We start from the raw sequence: 20,765 nt of genomic DNA on the forward strand, positions 1-20,765 counted from the left end.
TTAGTTTCTTATGCAGTACAGAAGAAAAAGGCCACTCCAAAGCTGATTCCAAACAGAACATTCTGGACTTACATGAAGGGCTAATGTTTTCAGATATATTTTTCCAGTATGTAACAAAACACGTGACCTTCCCAAGTGTACCAGTTCTAAGCAGTTCTTTTTTCCTATGGATTCTGCCTGCGATTTCAACCAAAACTTAATACAGGACACTTACAGGGTGCCTGTACACAAGTACAGAAGCTGCTCTGGCACGCTGTAATTACAGCACATTGGAGCAAACTTGATTAACTCAGTGTGCTGGAGCATGGTAATTACTGCGCACCAGCCAGCCTTCACATCTCGTGTATCAGCATCCCCATGCTTCCAAATGGCGGTGGAACAAGCTCGACGAATGAGCTCTAGTTTAAGTGCCCCCGCCACCATTTTGAAGCGCAGGGACGCTGGTACACGAGATGCTGCAGCACTTTAGAGCGACTGTCAGAGTCACTTTAATTAAGTACTGCCCCACTCTCCGCTGCCAGAGCACACGTAAAAGTGCCCACAGGTTCTAGAGCAGTGGCTTAAACAGAAAGCCACTGCAAATAACCTGTAATAGTGTATAAGGCAGGCAGGTAGAGAGGTACATGACTAGGGAATACACAGAATCCTTTCAGCGGGGGAAATCCTGTTCTCTGAAATTGGACACCAAACTCCTATTACTTAAGGGATCCTCTTTCACTGAGAGGGTCTACTTGCTTTTCTTATGAAGGCAGGAAAAACACATTTTACTCAGCAAATCCAGAGCCATGGTCTGTTTTTGAAAACCTAATGTAGGAAGAGATTGTTATTGAAAGATGTGATTTGGAAGTATTAATATTTACATTTAGACCTATGTAAACGCTGAGTCAAAAAAATCCATTTGTTTAATTTAATTTTAAGGGACTGCAGTGCCCTATAGAGGATGTTTTCCTTTTGCTCACTGCTAGTCCTACTGGCACCCAAGATGTATATCCCAAAAAGGCACACCTTATAAACAGCTGTTTGGTCATGTTGCACATGCACATTTAAGTTGTGTTTCACCACTCGAACAAAACCAGCATTTGACTATCCACCAGCTGGAAGCACTGTCCAAGAAACAACCCAGCTTTCCACCAAAGAACAAATACACCTCCATAACAACATATGCTGCAGCTTACTTTTTCCCCCAATATTGTCAGTAACAGAATTTATCCAATTGCAACCCCAAGCTAACTAATTTACAGCTTGGTGGGATTTTAGCTGGTGAGCCTCTTATGAGACCTGATACTAGCTGGTGAACCATACCTGGAGCCACGTTTGGTACATGGGGTGGTGCAGTGGGAAGATTGAGATTGGGTTGATGGCCTTCATTTTGAAGCGATGAAATATGCGGCTTCTTTAAAGCTAAATGAAATAAATGGATTTGCATTAAAAATTCTGTTCAATGCAAGCACCAGTATCTACTAGTCTTTAATTTAGCAGTCTATTACTTAATTCCATTTTTTTAAAAATCCAGTGAGACAATGGAAACATTAAAATATCTTAATTTCTGCTCTCACAAGCACCTTGCAAAATTTTTCCTTTAATATTTTTGATCAGATTAACACAGTTTTAGTTCTACTACATGGATTTTAAGCTGTCTAGATCAAATTAGCTAACACCAACCAGTGGCACAAAGCTGCATTTAAATGAGAATGCATAAAATAGAAAAAACTTGAATAATTATTAGAATGTGATTTTTTTTTTTTTCTAACCAGTAGGTGTGTCTTCAACTTTAGCAGGGTCATTCTCTTCTATTTCAGGCATGCCTGCATCACCTCCTGGTTTGATTTTCTCTGTCAAAATAAACATACAAAGTGCTTCTTTACTGTCCTTTTACAGTTTAAAAGAGTAAATTTAACATTTGCAGGGTGTTAGGCTGGCACCACTTGAGCCAAGTTCTTTAGCTACAGATCAAGCAACGCTGGTAACAATCTCCCAACCTTTCCCACAGAAGCCTCCTGTCAGCGTGCCTCAACTGTTCTGGAGGGATCAAAACCACCTTGATTGGATTCAGGGACTGATCTGCCCTACGAGGAGAGAGAAGGGCACCAACATGATGGTTTCTGCAATCAGGATATGTAACTACCTACCAAAGAGCAAAGGCAGACACCTCACTGTCCTACAATAAAAAAGAAAACTCATCATTTTGCTTAATCCAGAGGAATAACACTATTATTTTATGTTTACGCAAAGTGACACCAAAAGGAAGTACCTTTGTCATTTGCAAGGTGATTTGAGGGTTCCTCATTTTTTACTACAGTTTTTGCTTCCGTCTCTTGAACGTTCTTTGACATGGCCTGATCATCTTCAGTCAAACCCAGTTCCGTGTCTTTACTGGGCTGGGTTTTCTGTGTACCCTGCTGTCAAAACAGATTAAACGGACATTAACAGACACAACCTTCAAAAGGAAAAAAAGGTGATTTTCTTACTCTTCAGTTCGAGGCTTCTCAACTGCAGCAGCCAATCAGCAGAGACAGACTGCTCTGGCCACATCTTTCCCCACCAAGAGCATTACTATCATTAAGCACTCCTGAAGGCCTTCTACCAAAGCATTGTCTCCCATTTACTGCAAGAGAGAAATTTCAGCAAGGTATCTGATATTATCAATTTGGAGAAAGGTAGCAGCCATTTGTAGAAATAACACATGTCCCCAGAATGGATATGCCAGAGTAGTTACAGTTTTACCTGGTACATATTAAATAAACGTGCAGCTGCTCAGCTGTGTATCTGCAATTTATTTTACAGATATTAAGGTCAGCACTAAAACAGGTTGCTAACCTGCAGCCTGGCTATAAGTAAAATATTACATTTTTATTTAGAGGAAAAGAACATAAAATGGGTGGGGTTGTACAGAGCATTTACCAGATAGAAGAACAGCTCCAGCCACATCTGCATGCCATCCGATTCCTGAACCTACATCAGTCTGGCCTTCATTCTGGGTATAAGCACAGAGCCTGTGCTTGTGGCCTTGGGTCAGCAATCTTCGCTTGGAGATCAACAGGGCAAATGGTGTCTTTTTGACCTTACTAGATCTTTCTGTGGCCTTTAACATAGTGGAGACTTTGACGTCCTAGTAAAGCATTTCCCTGACCTGGTGCAGTCACAGGAGCACTCTAAATAAATTCTCCTCTTTCCTATCAAGAAGGTTCCAGAAGGTGGTGATGGTTAAGTCCTTGTCGTCTCCTGGGGACCTTCCTGTGACATTGCTCAGGGCTCTACAGATTTCAGAGGTTTTAGGATGGGAAGGGACCTCAGTAGATCATCGAGTCCGACCCCCTGCCCTGGGCAGGAAAGAGTGCTGGGGACAGATGACTCCAGGGAGGTGTTTGTCCAGTTATGCTGCCCCCACAGTGTTTAGCCCCTGTGATGTATGGTCTGCTTGGTGAGTGGCCTGGGGCCGTGGCTGGCGTGGCCCCCAGACACTCTGAACAAAACCAGCTCTGGTGTAGCAGAACAGGCTGAAAGAACTAAGTTTGCTTGGCCTAGAGAAGCCTGAGGGGGGTGTGAGAATCATCCTCCAAAATGCAAAAGGGGACTGTAAAAAGGAAGGTCATGAACTCCCTTCCGTAATTATTGCAAATGGAAAAAAAAATGGGCTTAAATTACAGCAAAGGAAATTCTTTTCACTGTGAAGTTATGATATTGTTCTTACCCCTTTCTGCAAATACCGACAAGAATGTAAGGCAAGAATCTGTACTTAAAAAAACTGGTATTTTGAAGTACTTACTGGAGAATAAATGGCACTTTATTTAAAAGGCAGAGGAATTACTGTAGTGGCAGCTACTAACATCTATGCAACACTGACAGAAATATGCATAATGCATAATTGTTTAGGCTGCTGCTTATGTAAGTTATTAAATAGCAAGGTAATGTTTATCTTGCTGCACCTGCCACAATACAGCCCAACATTATAATACTACACAATCCATTTTTCTCTAAAAAAAAGAGTTTTTTAGTACAGCACAGAACATGTAAAAACATAATTAATTAAAAGTTTAACCATTTGGCAAGCCACAGCTAATGCCCCAGACTTCTAAATTAGTCCCAACTGACTGCAATTAATAATGAAGGTGTCTGGGCATTGAAACAAAAAATCCCCGTTTCAAAGATGAGATTATTTTTAACCATTTACCTTTTGTTCCCGTACAGCTTGCTCCACCAACCTCTTTATATTTTCTTCGTGTTGAATTCGCATTTCTTTGATCTGCTGTCCACACTGCAAACTAACAGGAAGCATATTTACAGTCACATATGGTTTGCATTATACCAGTTTTCCCATAACCACCTCAAGAAAAAAATGAACTGGCACAAACAGAAGCTGGCAGGACAGCGGGACAAGAAATCTGGGCCTGGAGTGAGAAGCCTGAGGACTGGAGAAGGGAACTGGACTGAAGGTCTAAGCACATCTCTCTCCAGAAGTGGGAAAGGAACCCCAAATCCCCAAGTCTTGTCATTATTCTGCTGTCAGCAAATATCTATGAAACCTTCTGGCAAACTGTTTCACCCTCCTCTAGTGCTTGTTCATCACATACAGCTGTGTTTCTCAAACCTGGGTATGCAACACATTTCTAAAGGGTATGTGTGGAAAGAATGGGAAAGCAGAAGGAAAAGCAAAATTATAAGCAGAGAAAAAGGATGAAAAGAAAAAAAATGAAGTTGTCTACAATATCTGTTAGGGTCCTGAAGAGCTTACAGTATGGTTGTAAGTGCTATACTTTAATTTTTTAAAATCCATGATACAAAATAATAGGAGTACAAAGCATTATAATAATCTTAAAAAGGGGTATGTGCACCAAAAAAAGTGTGGCAACCACTCAGAGAGAGAATGACTGCCAACCATCATCATGAGTCATTCTTAGTGTAAGCTGCAGAATCTGTGGGGCAGATCTAACGATACAACGCTGATGATAAACTATGTGGTTGTTGACAAGATGCAGCAAGATGGACTATATTTTTGTGCAGTGGTCTTTTCTCCTTTAAACACACAAAACTGAATACAAACATATTACTATAAAATATCAAGGCTTCACTACAGTCAGAAAAAAGCGAGCAAAGGGAATCATGTAAGACTACAGAGGCAACATTGCTTTTGGTGTATCTTAAGTTCTCAGCGCTTGACTTTGTCACCTTGATGTTCTTTTAGACCACAGATCAAATATTACTACGAAAGGCTGAAAATGACTTGAAGTTTTAACTATCCACAACATTTTCACTTTCATTCCAACAAAATAAATTTGTCAGGGAGACTTTGATGAACATAGCCTCAACGCTTCAAAAAGCCGCAGGCTAAATATAACAGCTCTTCCATCAAGTCAATTGTTGATGTTCCAGAAATGGAGAATTTAAAGTCAAACTTAAAAAAAAATTGGCACAATCTTGACAAATTATAATCTCCAGACACTTTTCCATTCTCAGCCAGCCTTGAGCACCAGAAAACGGGGCTTCAAATACAGTGCTGATACCACCTTTGATTTGACAGCTTCCCACTGGAGACACTTATGTCTGAGGATTAAAGAGCAATCTCTATGTTCCCAGTTTGCACTTTAACACAGGTTTACTTTTATGAAAACCGTACATAAGTCTATAGTTGCTACAAACATTCCAAGTCATACCTATCGTACTCCAACCTCCTCATAAGGTAAGTATTGTTCTTCTTGTACTCATGAAGCTGGTCCTCTTGACGGATGAATTCCTGACGTAATTCTGCTAGTTGTTCTAAGCCAAATAATACAAATCAAAGTGAGTAGGAAGTAGTCCTCCCAACATGCATATTTTTTACTATTGGTGCCTCATATAGGAGCATCCCCTCAGATAGGTCAGTTTACTTTCCTACAATATATTTCTTGATTAACTGTTGACAAAATCTTTAATATGCATTGCATATTTGCCTGATGCATCAAGGTATTATGTAGACTAGAAGCCAATAGCAAAGTTTATTTTAAAACTTTAAGAACAGTACCTGTGACCTTCCATGCTAAGGAAGGAAGGGGAAATTTTAACTATTGCTACATCTTCATTAAAATGATGTACCTATTTGTGGGAAGTAATATTCAAGATGATTTTCTGACACGTGGCAATAACTGGAAGCCTCAAGAGAGGCCAGCACTTTACATTAGTTAAAAACCGCTTTTAAAATACAGCAGGCATGTTCTATGCTTTTTTTCTTTTTTTTTTTTTACTGAAAAGAGTGAAATTCAAACAAATATCATACTTTTGTACTTATCTATATTAATATTTGACATAAGTTTTTAATTTTATGAGCAGCTGCTCTAGAAATTTCCCTTCTTGTGCAAGCTGCAAATGTGAAATATTTGTGAAGCTGCCTACTATTTTATTATTAAGTTACATCTATTTATATACACTCAGTAATTAAATCTATTTGGCCTGCAGGCAGGTATGAATTTTTGGCAATAGCTCCTCTCAACTGCTTTAAACATAAGCTCAAGATCTTCAGGAAGACAGAAGTCAACATTACAACATATGGAGCACAGAGCTGCAATCTTCCTAGTGCACACACGGAAAATCCAAACCAACCGTAAGTGAAGTTTTCAGGCCCATTTCTAATTCCACAGGTCTCTAAGCTTTGCAAAATTCAGAAGATTTTTTTCTCCCTCTGCTGTATTGATAGTTTTTACACTAAATGTTTAATATACATTTCATATTATTAGCCCATGTAATATCACATATCATCTTTATCATGACAAAGACTTTAGATATGCTCCAAGCTGTTTTCTAAGAAGCATGCTGTCTTTGCCACTTCATGACAAAGACTGCTATGAAAGTCCACCCCAACATTCATCTAAGCCTGAGAACGTAATGCAGTTTCATAAATCCTGAGTTTACACGAAGGAGATGAGCTACCGTTTGTTAATTCTTTAGCACCAGATATTCTTTAAATATTGTATTTCAGGCCCATTCCTCAACACCCAGAGAATTCCAAAATATGCCATATCACACTCGAACTGGACGTTCCTTACCCTTTAAACGATGTATGTCTGCCATTTGATATGATATATTGTTCTGCAGCTTGATCTGAAAGAAAAAAAAAAATCATCATTCTAAATAAGTTAAAATGCATTTTTGGAGCTGATTAAGCCAGGTGCATCTGAATGCATTTTGATCTCACAATAAAATCAGAAACAATCTTAAAAACTTTGTAATGGGCTTTCAGAAATCCCAGATGAAAGGTGCTGGAAGTACAAAATACCAATTAAACATAACAAAATGACATCCCCAAGCTCAGTGCCACTTTAGGTTCAGCTAAACCTAATTCTAACAGATGTATTCTCTGGAAATTAAAACAGAAGTACAGGTTCATCTAGATTACAAAAAATTGCAGCAGCTTTTTACTGAAGGAGGACCACAAATTGCAGCATAATAGTTGATTTTCATTGCTCGCAGCTAAATGCACAGAAATAAATACAAACTATTCATAATGAAAAATTATTTTACAGTTTTTGAGTTTTACTGAAGTAGGATGCTGTGGCAAAACAGTTGAGAACCTGTGCTTTAAATAATACTGATAATCTAAATGCATCATTTTAAGGAGCCTGTGTCAGTACTGATGTATGCAGACTTTTAAAGGGCCTTTTTGATTAGATAAGCTTATTATGTCATTTAAAAACACCACTGACAATTGCAGTACATAAAAAATATATAATAAAAAGCCATCATATCAAAATGTTTTACGTTTCTTCACTTAATAAGGGAGAACAAAAATAAAGAGGAAAAGATGGAGACACAAAACATACTGTACCTGATCGAAAACTCCCTTGACTTTGCATGGCAATTCTCATGCAACAGAGAGATCTATTTGTGATAGTCCCGGGCCCAGCTCATATAAGCAGTGACTTTGCAGGACAGGATTTTTTAGTTCTGTTATTTTTGTATCTATTACATTAATGTCCTCCAAGGTTAGCAGAGGTCATGTCAAAAGTGACCCCCTGCTATGGCTTCAGCATTATTCAATATTGGAATTCAACTCTTCTTCTCCTTTAATGCTTCTACAATCTTATAGCTACTTTTAAAAGCGAATGTTTCAAGACCCCCACATATCCAACACTTTGGGAAGGAAGGACATTGGCTGTTTCAATTTGCACCCAGTTCCTGAAGTTTTAAAGTCTGAGAGTCAGGTAAGATTTTCTGCTGAAAAATCATGACCTCAGTCTCTTAAAAAGCACCAAAATCATCTCCCCACATTTTTGACCAGATTACTCATCCCCTTAAAAAGGCTTCACAGTGCATCTTTAGCTTTCTGTTTGAAAGAGAACACTCAGCATCTGACTGATACTAAAATTCTGTTTGCCCAATAGAGGACCCTTAAACTATTAACATTCAAGAATTATCCAAATCATGAAAAATGCTACGTACACAATGGCATGAAGCCAACCGTTCTAGTCATGCTTTACAAACTCATTAGCGCTCTTCTGCTCGTGACAGATTATGATGTCCTAGCTTACACCATCGATACCCAATGTGGTGGTATCAGCACTAAAGCACGTGCCCACAACAAAGGAAAGGAACTGAACGACGTGGTAGGTTGAGAGGCACTTTCAACTACTCTGGTCCCAGTGGAAGGAGAAATACTATCCTACACCTCTCCTTCAAGCAGCCAGTGGATGGGAGAGATGGGAGGAGGGAGTAATTTCCCAAAAGATACTGGTCATCTTATTTGTAATACTTGTTCCTAAAGGGAACCCCTCTGAGTGCTTTGTAAAGTCCACCTATTTGAGCAGCCAGTGAGAAAGTCTGAGGCAGCTAAGGGTGGGACTTCTGCCCCACAGAAAAGCATAACGAGGAGCGTAAGATGTACTTGCCCACAGGAATGGTGATCAAATCACGGGCAATTTCAGAGCTTTGCACCCAGTTGTTCTTTTAAAAACATAAAATTTCAAGAGTTCCGTTCCCTATAGTTAGCACTTTTATATACAGTCAAAACACAGAACAGTAACTCCAACTATATATGGCAAAAACTGCAAAGCAAAATTATCTCCATTATAAGCCATCAATTTTGTATAAATACCAACTTTACTTATACCCAGAAACTTAAAAAATAGGGCTGTCAATTAATCGCAGTTAACGTGCATGATTAAACACATTAATTGGTTCTTGTGTTGATCTAGGAGCATCAGTGGCAGTGCAGCAGAACATGGGGCAGCAACAGCAGTGCAGGGCAGCCCAGGTACAGGCTCCAGGCTGCTACAGCAGGAACAGAGGCGGACACAGACAGACACACACTCAAGCAACCGCATGTAGGCAGCCAGGAACACAGCCTGGCAGTGTGTAGAGTGGTGCCTGGCAGGTAGGTCTGTTGAGAGGAAGGGGCGGGGGTGCAGATCGAGGTCCCCATGGTGAGGGAGGGACTGGGGCAGGTTGTGGGATGGAGCTACAGGTGGCTCATGCAGGGGTGCACCTTCCCACTGCTGTGCACACCCCCGGAGGAATGGGGGGCATGTGCCCCCCCAGATATGCGCATGCGGCAGAGGCAGGCTGCCCACTGTGGCTCTGTGCCCTGCTGTCTTTGCCCCCGGCACCATGCACTGGCTGCTCCGCACTTCCCCTGTCCCCCCCGCAGCAGCAACAGGCATAAGTGTCATGTGGCTCTTGGGGCAAAGGCAGCAGGGTACAGAGCCCCAGCCCGATGCAGGCAGCCCGTCTCTGCCCCACACAAATCTGGGGGGCACATGCCTCACATGCCTCCCCCAAGGGCATGCGCCCCAGTAGGGAGCTGCGCCACCCCCCCACCCAGCACCCTTGGACGAGCCTCCAGCAGGTCTGTCCCACAACCCACCTCAGACCCAGGACGCCATTCACCCCTGCCCCACTCCCTCCCTCACCATGGGGGCCTTGGTCAGCATCCTCCGCCCCTCCCCTCCATAGGGGCGCTGCTCTACACACCGCTGGGCTGCATTCCAGTACAGTTACCGTATTTCCAGTTTCAAAAAAGAGGACGTGTGTGTGTGTGTGTGTGGGGGGGCGGTATACGATTGGCAGGGACAGTGATATGCAGTGTTCTGCCCCTGCCCCTCACTCCCAAGCCACAGCCCCCCTAGCCTTACTGCTGCTCCTCACTCCTGACACACCACACCTCGCATCCTGCCAGGGCATGCGGGGACCTGCTTCCCCAGGCTCCAACCCCCCACACACCCACACCTTCACAAATTTTGCCGATACACACACCCCCTCCATAATTTTGCATTTCTCTGTGCATAATTTTGAAATTTTTAGTTGCGCGATTAAAATAGCAATTAATTGTGACTAATTTTTTTAAACACACAGCTAATCACAATCAAATTTTTAAAGAGTTTGACAGCCCTATTAAAAAACAAAACAAAACATTTGCTTCCTTTACTCATCCCCTATATGGGAACCTAGACTCAATCTTTTTAAATATGTTTATTGTTGTATTTAAAATGAATTGTCTTACAATTTGCATGCGGAATACACAGGTTATTTCTCTATAATTTATACTATTCAAAATTCAGGAGATACAGTTTTAACCTTCTTCAGAAGCAATTCACTGGAGCTCCTGACAGCGGAAGCCTTCTTAGATCTCTGGTCTTTCCTGTTCCTGACCTACCCATTTCTACCTTTTGTAACACATTTGATTTTGAAAAGGGAATCTTCTCTGATACTGGAAGATACTTTGAGAGATATATAAATATTTCTACTATATTTTCCTTCAGAACTTAAGGCACCAGAACCAAAGCTAATAAACAGAACCATCACTCATAATCAAGACTGCTTAGCTGAAGGCAAATATCCTTCAAACCAGAACCAAGAACCAAGTCATACATTGCTAGAAGACCACTTTAGATTAGACATAAGGAAAAACTTCTTTACGACTCCAGTGTCTGGAGTCTGGAATAGACTCCACCCAGAGCAGTACAACCACCTACTCTAAATGTCTTCAAAAAACACCTGGACATTCAGCCTGCTGAGGTCATCTGACCCCAGTGGTCTTTCCTGCCCAAGCACAGAGGGGCTGGACCTGATGATCTTGAGAGGGCCCTTCCAGCTCCTAACATCTATGAAACCAGTAATTTGTGGGAGGGTAGGGAAGAGAAGAGAAGCTCGTCTCTAGTTCACGGAGCCTCCCACCTATGCTCATGAAGGAAAATATGGAGAGAATCCAGTTCCCCACGGCCCTCCTAGAATATAGAGCTATTGCACTGTTCTTGATAACTACTAATATGGATAAGGGAAAAAAAAAGGATTTTCCTCAAGAGCTATAGTGAAGGGGCACAAAATTCTCCTTGGCTCTCATTTTTGTTACTCAAAGATAAAAAATGAAAGTGAGGAAGTCAGTTCTAGGACTTTCTATAGTATGGTCGACATAGGTTTCCATCACTGATGCTGCCTAAATAGCAATTACAACAGTTCTCCTTCACATGAAAGACAGTAGGATAAGAAAAGAGAACTGCAAGCCCCTTACATGCAAAGGGTTGCTTTGCAGTGATGCCTAATAGAGGGCAGATGGTAACTGCATCCAAAAGGACAGTCAGCTTTAACTTCCCTATAAGGCACTGCTGCTATCCAGCAGAATTTCTCCTGAGTTATACATCAAAATGTTATGGATGAACATGCCATGCTCCTCCATGCTGCTACAGGGACCTATAGCATGTTCGATTATGCCCATATCACATTTTGGGGTATCTAGGAAAACCTGGAGTTGGTCTAGGGATCAAACATCAAATTAGCTGTGATCATTCTGCCACTATCCCCTAATCCAACTCTTTTTTCTTAGGCATCATTGTATTCAAACCATCACCAGACCACTTAAGGACAGAACAGCTCTCCGTGCTGCAAAGCTACTATTCAGAAATATGCAGATTGTACAGACTTATTTTATATGATGCCAGCAGAGGCAGCTTTGCAAGCCACCAGTATATTACCAAGCAACTTTAGCAATAGTTTTTCCAACAGCAGCTAAGCTACCTCCCACCCACAATCATACCAATAGGTGAATGAGAATGAAGACAGTGCTGTTTCTGGAAGGACTTTTGATGGAACAGCTTCACTCTGGGCTAGTAAAACAGGCATCAACTGCTTGCAAAGGACCGTGCTGTAGACCTAGGATGAGAAAAGGCACTTATGTGGAGATCTACAGAGATCTTAGAGCTGCAGTAGCGCACCAATACAAAGGCTCCCCTATCCATCTAGAAGCCTGTGGAAATTGTCACCTGGAAGCTTCTCATACCAAATAACTACCGTTCAGTAGCTAACTGATTTGAAGCAAGCAGATCAGCCACTGGGATGGAGGGATGTACTACTATTCAAGGAAGACCATGATCCTGTGCTGTAAAGCTTGCGAGTCCTGGGGTTATTTATAACTTTGCATGACTGGAGTTCTACATAAATACCGGGAAACTAGAGGATATTCTCATTTGCTCTCCATGCAAGGCACAAATTTATAAATAGAAAGGGGGATTCTGATGTGTTCCAAGGCCCACTTAACAACTGTGGTAGGTTTACCAAATTAATGCAAGCTGTTTGGAAAGAATTTGTGATGGCAGAGTGCTCTAAAAGTCATGCCTCTTCCCTTTAACTAAAACCAAAAAAAGGGGTAAATTTGTTCCCACAGCTACACTGTGAACTTTTGTGGTATGACAGTGTCCCCGTTATCTAGGGAGATTCTGCTTATCTTCTACCACCACTGATGATGAAGCTTCCGTATAACAGAATGGATATCTGTATAAAATAGAAAACTGTAACTACCACACTGACAGTAAAGTGTGCCTTTGGGAGAATGAAGAGTAGAAAGCAATTGCTAACAGAAAGGCTAGGAGCTGCCAGACAGTACCTGCTTTGAATTATAACTGAATTCTGTACTCTGCACAACATCTGAAAGCAAGTACAGGCATTTCAGGCCCCAGGCAGATGTGAGTTTAGCCATGCAATTGATATCTGATTAATTTTATCCTGGACACCAAAAAATGATGCATCCTGCCATGCCAGACATGCATGGCAGGATGTGTAATTCTTAGGATCTGGGGTAAAATGTCAGATCCATATTGCACAGCTGTGTACATGGAGATCCAGACACTGAATAGGTCCCTCACAGCACCCTTTCAGTTTGTTGGCATCAAGGGAGCAGGTCTACACTATACAAGCTTTCAGCTTGCTGACACTCAGGGAGCCCATCCACCATTGTGCAGCCTGATGCTAAACATGCCACAAATTCAAATTCAAGCAGGATGCAAATCAGCCACAAGGATGTTCCACACTAAGTATGGAACAGCTTTGTAGCTAGTTTGCCATTTTATCATGGCCAAACACGTGACATATTATGATTTATCGTGCGATTAATGTGTTGATTGTGCAATGTCCATCAAGGCCCTCACACAACTGGAAGGTGAATGGCAAGAAGCTTTCAGGGCATTTCAGACAGCTACTAAGGCACATATTTCTAAATGAGACCTGGCAGAAATATAGCATAAGGAATTTCTTGCAATCCTGTTTAAGGAAAAACTATTGCTTGGAGGTTTTTTGTTTGTTTTTTCAAAAATGCAATGTTTACTTTGTACTATACATACATCATACAGGAAAAAGGCCATGAAAAGGCCATGCCAGTGTAGGGCATCAGCAGTAGTTTTGTGATTTGCCAGGCCATAAAAAAAAAAAAAAAAAAAAGCGTGTTTTCATTAGTGTTCTTTCTTACTTTAGGGGTATACCTGATAGCTGTGTTGGTCTGAAACAAAAAGACATGGAAAAAACTAGAACTCTTGGTTCCAAAACGATACCTTTTATTAGACCAACTGGAAAACGGCAAGAAAAGGAAAAAGGACAATTTTCTTGCCATTTTCCAGTTGGTCTAATAAAAGGTATCATTTTGGAAACAAGAATTCTAGTTTTTTCTATGTCTTTCTTACTTTATGAATTTTTAAAGTTGGAAGCTGTACTTTCATGGTACTGGATCCTTTCAGATTTTAGATCATAAGATGTTTTGATTAGAGATGACCATATTTAAATAGAACCATTCTTTAATTTTTCCAAAGATGCAAATACTGTAACATTGTACAAACAGTGCATGAGTGAAGGGGTTTGAAATCTATAACAAAGGAAGTTATCAGTTCATGTAGCCACTCACTGCTCTGGCTTTTCCATTCAGGACTCCAAGGCTGAAATGGCATAGCAATAACCTATGTTTGAACAGAAAGGGAACAAAGTAGTCCGCTCCCAGAAGCTGCCGCTTTCACTCTCACATGGGAACAACCCATGGATGGGGGTTCTTATGGTTCTCCAAGCAAATTATTTAGGATCTGTAGGATGGAAGAGTCAGGCTGATGTGACCACCACCGCTTCCTTTGGTGCATGATAGTAGAGGGGAAGTGGAAGTTTTCATGGAGCATGCTTTGCATTCGTGTTGGTCTGTTCACAAGCCCCCATCGACTGGCTCTGCAGCTCCCCATTTCAGTCTCTTGGATCAGGGAAAGGCCTCTCTCTCAGACATCTGGCTTTGGAGAGGCCTTCCCCTCTCTCATTCTTCAACAACTCCCTTATAAGACTGAGTGTGTCAGGCAATATCTCACACTTCTACAATGTCCAACATTTCTTCTTTTCTTTACACAACATGACATGAAGCAGCTGATAAAGGCAATGGCAAGCATTTCAGGTTCAGCCTCTGTAAGGTGAGAAAAAGTTACAACCAGTGTTCAGTTGTCTTTGTTCAGTTCCCCCCTCTCTCCCCCCAAAAAAACAAGTTTTCACCCTCACCCAATTCTGAGATGCCATCTTCAGGGTCCATGCCCAGTCTTGGAAAAACTCTGGAGATGGCAAGTCACTTTTTACTTCTCCTCCCCTACGACTTCAATACCCACTCCCCCATAGGAGAAACTCTCCTAATTGACAGGAGACTGTATTCAAAACATGCAGGTCTGAGACTGTGCAGAAAAAGAGAGGTTATTACATTTGCACACTGTTAGGAACCTTAAATCTCCACATCTCCGAAACGAATTATTCTGGGGAGTTGGCAGGTGGATTAGATGGTGTTTGCACTGAGGCCGACAGTTCTGACACTAAGGGCATACCCCCAATACAGACAGCCAAAAAGCAAAGGCTAAGGAAAACCCAGCCACAATTGCTGCTGAGATTTACCAGTATGGACCTTTCTAACACTCTGTGTCAATGGAGGGCACAGCTACCTCCCTACTCAGGAACAAGGCAACAGGCAGTCTTATCTTGTAACACTAGGGCACAGACGGAACAGTTTCTATGCCCCTTTTATATCCCCAGCAAGCTTGATCAAAGTCCTCTATCATGCACATGCAATATTGCAGTGAATTATCATCAGTACGCTGGGCTCCCCGTATTAGTACATTACTACTGCTGGGTAGCCCCCCTCTTTCCTAAGTGATATTTGCTTACTGATAGTAAGTCATCTTGTTCTGAGAAATACCTTTGTTAAAGTTCTGTGCCGATAAATCCCAATGAACCCAGATCATTTCTTGCTCAAATCAAAACACAATGCACAGAGTGCATTATGTCCTCACAATGGAACTGTGGATTACCCTACCATCAACAAATATTTGTGTGATAATGCTTTCTTCTCTGAATTGGCAAGATGCCTCCTCTGAGTGTGTAGCACACAGAGGAACACAGTGGCAAGTTGACTCTGGCGGAGCAGCCTACTGCTTTCTACTGACAATGGCACCATCCCTATTTGGAGCAACTGGAGGAGGGAAAAGAGCAAGTTAGGCTACAGGCAGCCAAGATGTCAGCTCTGAGCACCAGCAATAAGAATATCAGGTGTAGCCCATGGCATGCTATACCCAGTACTTAGAATAAAGGTTAACATAGCAGTGCTTACCAGTCTCCTCCACAGTGGTGCTAGGAGACTAGATTCTTCTACAGCTGAAAGGCTGATGGGTAAGGAGGTGGAGCGCAGGTCCGTTTCTGGAGGGTCTGCTAGCATGTCCGGTCCCGACTTCCAGATACCTCTTTACCCAGAGCTGCTGTTGGTCCTGGAATCCTCCATTTCTTTGCTTCATTAGCAACATCATAAACACTTGTGTTCCATCCCAAAATCCTCAGCTCCTTGCCATCCGGAGAGGTGCCTCAAACACTGCTGGAGACTTTTTGTCCTCTGCCCCCTCGAAAGCCTTTGCATACCCTCAGTTTCAAAACACTGTGCATGGCATCCAGTTATGATCCCATGTAGGCGTCTTTTGACAGCCTCAAAAATACCCATGTTGCAAGATTAAAACTCCAAAACTTCACCTCATCCTACAGGGTGAGAAAATCCAAAACCTCTGAACACATTCTACGGAAACGCACAAGGCTAAAATAAAACGTTAGTGTGCAACTCCAGAAGCAGGCAAGTGCAAATGTACAAAAGCACAAAGTATCAAATCTGGCTGCACACCAGTCATTTAAAGGAGGAAAAAACAAGTCACTTCAATCAGTATAACTTGTGCGAATTAGAGGATACAGAAGTAAGACAGAAATAGCTAGTCTGGGTGGTGTGCAAAGTAATATGGGAAGACAGCCAAAAAACCATCAACACCGCACACACAGGAAAGATCCAGGCACCTGAATATCCAGCAGCTTGCTACAAGGTGAAAATACTGCTGCTTGGAATGGGAGGACAGACTATGCTGTACGTATCTAGTTACTACTCCGTAAGAAATCGCATCACATGGACACAGTATGCAGCAACTCAGGCTAATATCAGGTAGCTACCCCCTGTGCAAACAAGTCCTTAATCTTGCAATATTCCAAGCAATTTAGAAACATGCCAAATAACTGTGTACAGCTTTGCTACAGTCCTTGGTATCATTTTTATTCTGGGGAGAAGACAGACAATGCAATTAACCCACTGCATTAGTCCCTCTTGCTTTCTCCGGTGATACTTTAGACATGAGGTTATAAATGCCTTTTACTGTCTAATCAGCCAGAATTTGAAACCAAGTATTCTATAAACTAGCGATATTTCCAAATCAGTGCCTATGGTAGAGTCTGAAGTCTTGCATATTACCAGTCTATGGTACAAGACCTGCTGATAGTTTACATGGGTGCCATTTCAAGTGCATCTGCAAGAAGTCAAAACTTGATTGTGTTTTATAGCATTTGCTAGCATCCAGGCTATTCCTCTGCAGCTAAGCACTGCAGTTTTGCAGCGCTTGGCTTTCAAGTTATTCTGCATTCCTGTCATTCTGTGGCCTGTATTTGCTAATGATAATTATTAGAACTGTTTAAGATAGTCTTAAATTGAAGGAGAGGAATCAAATGATCACAGCCAGTTTCTACCATGCACACCTTCTATGAGGGCTTTAAACAGTCATAACAGACACTGATTTTAGCCAGTGAGAAACAAAACAAAGACATTTCTCATTACAGTAAAACCCTCAAGGAAAATTAACACTGGACAATTAAACAGTTATTGTCCGTTTTATTTACTATTTTCAGTTAAAATGACACCTCAGGAAATGTTAAAAAGGTGCTACCGAAGTCCCTAGTGGGTTCTTTTGGGTTCTCATTTCTGCATGTCCTGCAATACTAAAAAAAAAAAAAAAATTCTTTAATGTGCTCCTTCAAGCAAGAAATATGCACTCTCATATACAGTAGCACAAGAATGATGTTGTAACCATGACAGGTCAGAAATCCTTGCTTCTCACATTCTAATAAAGGCAGAATAATGCAACTATGCTAAGCAGTCTAACCACAATTTACTAGATGGCAACATTTCAACATTAGTAGGCCTGACCTGTGACTTGCGCCATTTTCTGTTTAAAGCAATAAACAGGATACAAAAAGCTACTATAGTTAGGTAAATTTGATTCTATAGTCAATTTGGTGTAAAAACAAATGCAATGAAGAGTAGGATTTTTTCCCTCTAAATGCTCAAATCTTACAGTATTTTATTAATCTGATATTCCAATTTCAGAGTTAAGATCAAATAGCTCTAAAGGAACTTATATTTGCTTATTTAATGCAAGTGCTATTTCTTGGCTTCGAAACACCACACACACACACACACACACACACACACACAGAGTCAATAATTTTAGAAACTTTCATAGTCAAAGTCATTTATAGTCAGGAAGGAGGAGCTGGTAATACAGCAGGATTTTTTTTTTTTAAATCAAAATTTCAAACAAAGTCATCCAAAAAACAAAAAAAATTTTGAAAAAAATCCAATGCATTCTATTCACAAAGCAATAAGACAGATATATGGTATGTAACAATGAAATGCATCTAGTTTAGCATAATTTTCAGCTTCTTTAACCAGGCACATTTTTTTTTTTATTTTAGCATTGTGCAATTACATGTTAACTACAGGTTTTCATTGACATTTATCAAATGTGAACTGTTAAATCAAAGTGTGGTATAATAATTCTTTTATTTTCTGCTGATACTTGATTTTTCAGAAAAGTGCATGGACTAGGCTATGGACTTGATGGCAATTTTGCATATGTGTGTACCTCTACTTTCTAGGCTCTCAAAAGTTAATCCCTACCAAATACCACTTTTCACTTCAACTGCAAGATGCAAATGGCTCATGTATTGCTGCAGTGGAAAATGAACCAAAGTTTACCATAAACAGATCAATGTGTGGCACTTCTACTTAAAAGGAAGAATTTGTGGACTTCCCCAATTTATTTCTGCTACAGGGAATAAAGTATATATATTTTTATTTGGACTCAAGATAATTTTCATTTAAAAAACTTGGGCAGTTTCTAAAAACAAGAACCTGAATAGTTCCCATTTAATGAAGTTAACTATCAGTTCCACTTGTAAAACTGTGTCATCACAAATACTGGTATTAAATAACATTACAGCAAAATATGATTAAATGACAGGCAGGAGGAAGCTCAAGGAAAAGCAATAAGGTAGTTGCACAGTGATACTTCATCAATTCTATTATGAGGGCAGTAACTAAAATTAAATGTTCAACTAGAAGTACACAATTGCCAACCACATCCAAGAAGCACTACATCTGTTACCATACAGAGAGTCTGTCAAACGTAACCATATTAATACATACTCTTCACTTCTCACTATGAAAAGACTGCTTGCTTAACCTAACCTTGCTAAACTGTCACAAAAGCATACCGATGCTGGCACAAAATCTATTTGCTCACCTTTTCCCACAATAAATAGAAACTGCCATATGCAAAAGGATAAATAAGATTTCCTTCACAAGATGGCTAGCACTACCCATGGCTAACTTTAACCATAAAATTAAAAAAGGCATTTTTGAGCTTAAAAAACTCCACATGTGCAGGATAATTTAAATCCCCTTAGGTCATATGGTCAAAAAGGAGAAGTACAGGTAGCACCTGTGCTGCACAAAAATATTTACCACACACACTATCCAGGAAGTGAGGCTAATTCCTTGTAATTTTAAAGTTTTGGATGAATTTTTGATTAGCCAAAACAGACCATGGAACCACAGAAGAGTAGGGCTGGCAGGGACCTCAGGAGGTCATCTAGCCCAAGCGCCTGCGCACAGAAACCATCCCTATCCAAACCATCCCATACAAGCAAGTGCCTGTGCCTTTGGTATAGTTTTAGGAACATTCCCCCAAAACATCAAGGATGCCCTAACTTGCCACAGGTCAAAGGGAAGAAGTAGAGCTGTTTGTGTCCCACTGCTACGGGAGCTGTTCAAACAGACCAGATACAAAAAAGGAAAGCTCTTTTCTTTTCTTTCCATTATGGGAAAAGCTGGGGGGGAGAGGAGGACAGGACAGGACATGACACATACTGATTCCTGCGATAATGCTGGTGTATTGCCATCATGGTTGTGGGAGGTCATGGAAGAAAGCTGAAGTGAAGCAAACTCATCTGCAACAGCTACTCAGCAACTTCCCTGCTGGTGCAGCATTCTCATTACTCTTGCTTTTAACTTGTGCCATTTTATAGGGCATTTCTGGCACCTCAGACTTTCCCTCTTAGTTGTAGGGGGGTGGGAGGGCTGAAGAGAGGATGGGGGGTAGGAAGGATGTCCCTTGGGTAGAAGTGCCTATGAACACCATGGACAGGACTCCCAGCCCTACCTACCTAGGACAGCTTCCAAGGTTTTCATTGCCATATTAACAATCACCTGTATGCAGTATAGCCCTTGCACCCATGTACTGCCAGGGTACAGTCCAGGAGTCAGTTTACACCAACTTTCAAGACAGTGACACGGGTTCTCTCAGTCCTGACTTTGTTGGTCCTTATTCATAATGCCACCTCAAGGGTTTCGCCTGTGATGCCCTTATATAAGGTGCAACCCTGAAGCAAAGACCTCCTGACAGGCAGACAAGCAAAGGTGGTCACAGCGTAAAGCCGGCTGGCATCCAGACTGAACATGTCGTGATGCCCCATGGGGCATCCACACCTTGAATGCTGTACCCAGCACTGGTCTCCATACCTGGAGAAGGACACAGAAAAGCTCGAGGCAGTCCAGAAAAGGGCAACGAGCACAATTCATGGGAGAAAAATGCTTCCCTATGAGGAGAGGCTGACGAGGCGACAAAAGGAAGATACCTGCAGGGGGAGGGAGACATAAGATTTCCCCCCCCTTCCCTTGGGCAGTGTACAGGGGGTGAGACAAGGAGGCCTCCCCCGCCGCTGCCACCCTTACCTTGCCGTCCTCGCACTTGCGGAGCTGCCCGTCCTTGCCCTGCAGCTGCCCGCCCAGGCGCCCACACTCCGCCTCCTTCTGCTCCAGCTGCTGCTTGTGCGACTCCAGGGCGCCCAGCAGCTCGGTTTTGCGCTGCTCCAGCCGCCCGCGGGCC

General features: G+C 41.6%; 1 protein-coding gene across 6 annotated transcripts in view; it reads right to left on the reverse strand.

The window, feature by feature from the left end:
* CASC4 (cancer susceptibility candidate 4) overlaps window positions 1–20,765 on the reverse strand; it is a 57,777-nt gene that overhangs the window by 18,385 nt on the left and 18,627 nt on the right. For 4 of the 6 annotated variants that reach the window (XM_019533915.1, XM_019533913.1, XM_019533918.1 and 1 more), the window contains exons 2-8: window positions 20,612–20,765; window positions 7,017–7,071; window positions 5,652–5,754; window positions 4,172–4,262; window positions 2,252–2,399; window positions 1,752–1,832; window positions 1,303–1,401 (exon numbers count right to left, since the gene is read on the reverse strand). In XM_019533915.1, the coding sequence (XP_019389460.1) occupies window positions 1,303–1,401; window positions 1,752–1,832; window positions 2,252–2,399; window positions 4,172–4,262; window positions 5,652–5,754; window positions 7,017–7,071; window positions 20,612–20,765 (731 nt within the window). Of the gene's footprint in view, window positions 1–1,302; window positions 1,402–1,751; window positions 1,833–2,251; window positions 2,400–4,171; window positions 4,263–5,651; window positions 5,755–7,016; window positions 7,072–11,995; window positions 12,079–20,611 lie in introns of those variants that run through there. The other 2 variants (XM_019533914.1, XM_019533916.1) reach the window with 2 other exon arrangements.

Source organism: Crocodylus porosus, unplaced genomic scaffold, assembly GCF_001723895.1.
Source record: "Crocodylus porosus isolate Cpor-Errol unplaced genomic scaffold, CroPor_comp1, whole genome shotgun sequence".
NCBI lineage: Eukaryota > Metazoa > Chordata > Crocodylia > Crocodylidae > Crocodylus > Crocodylus porosus.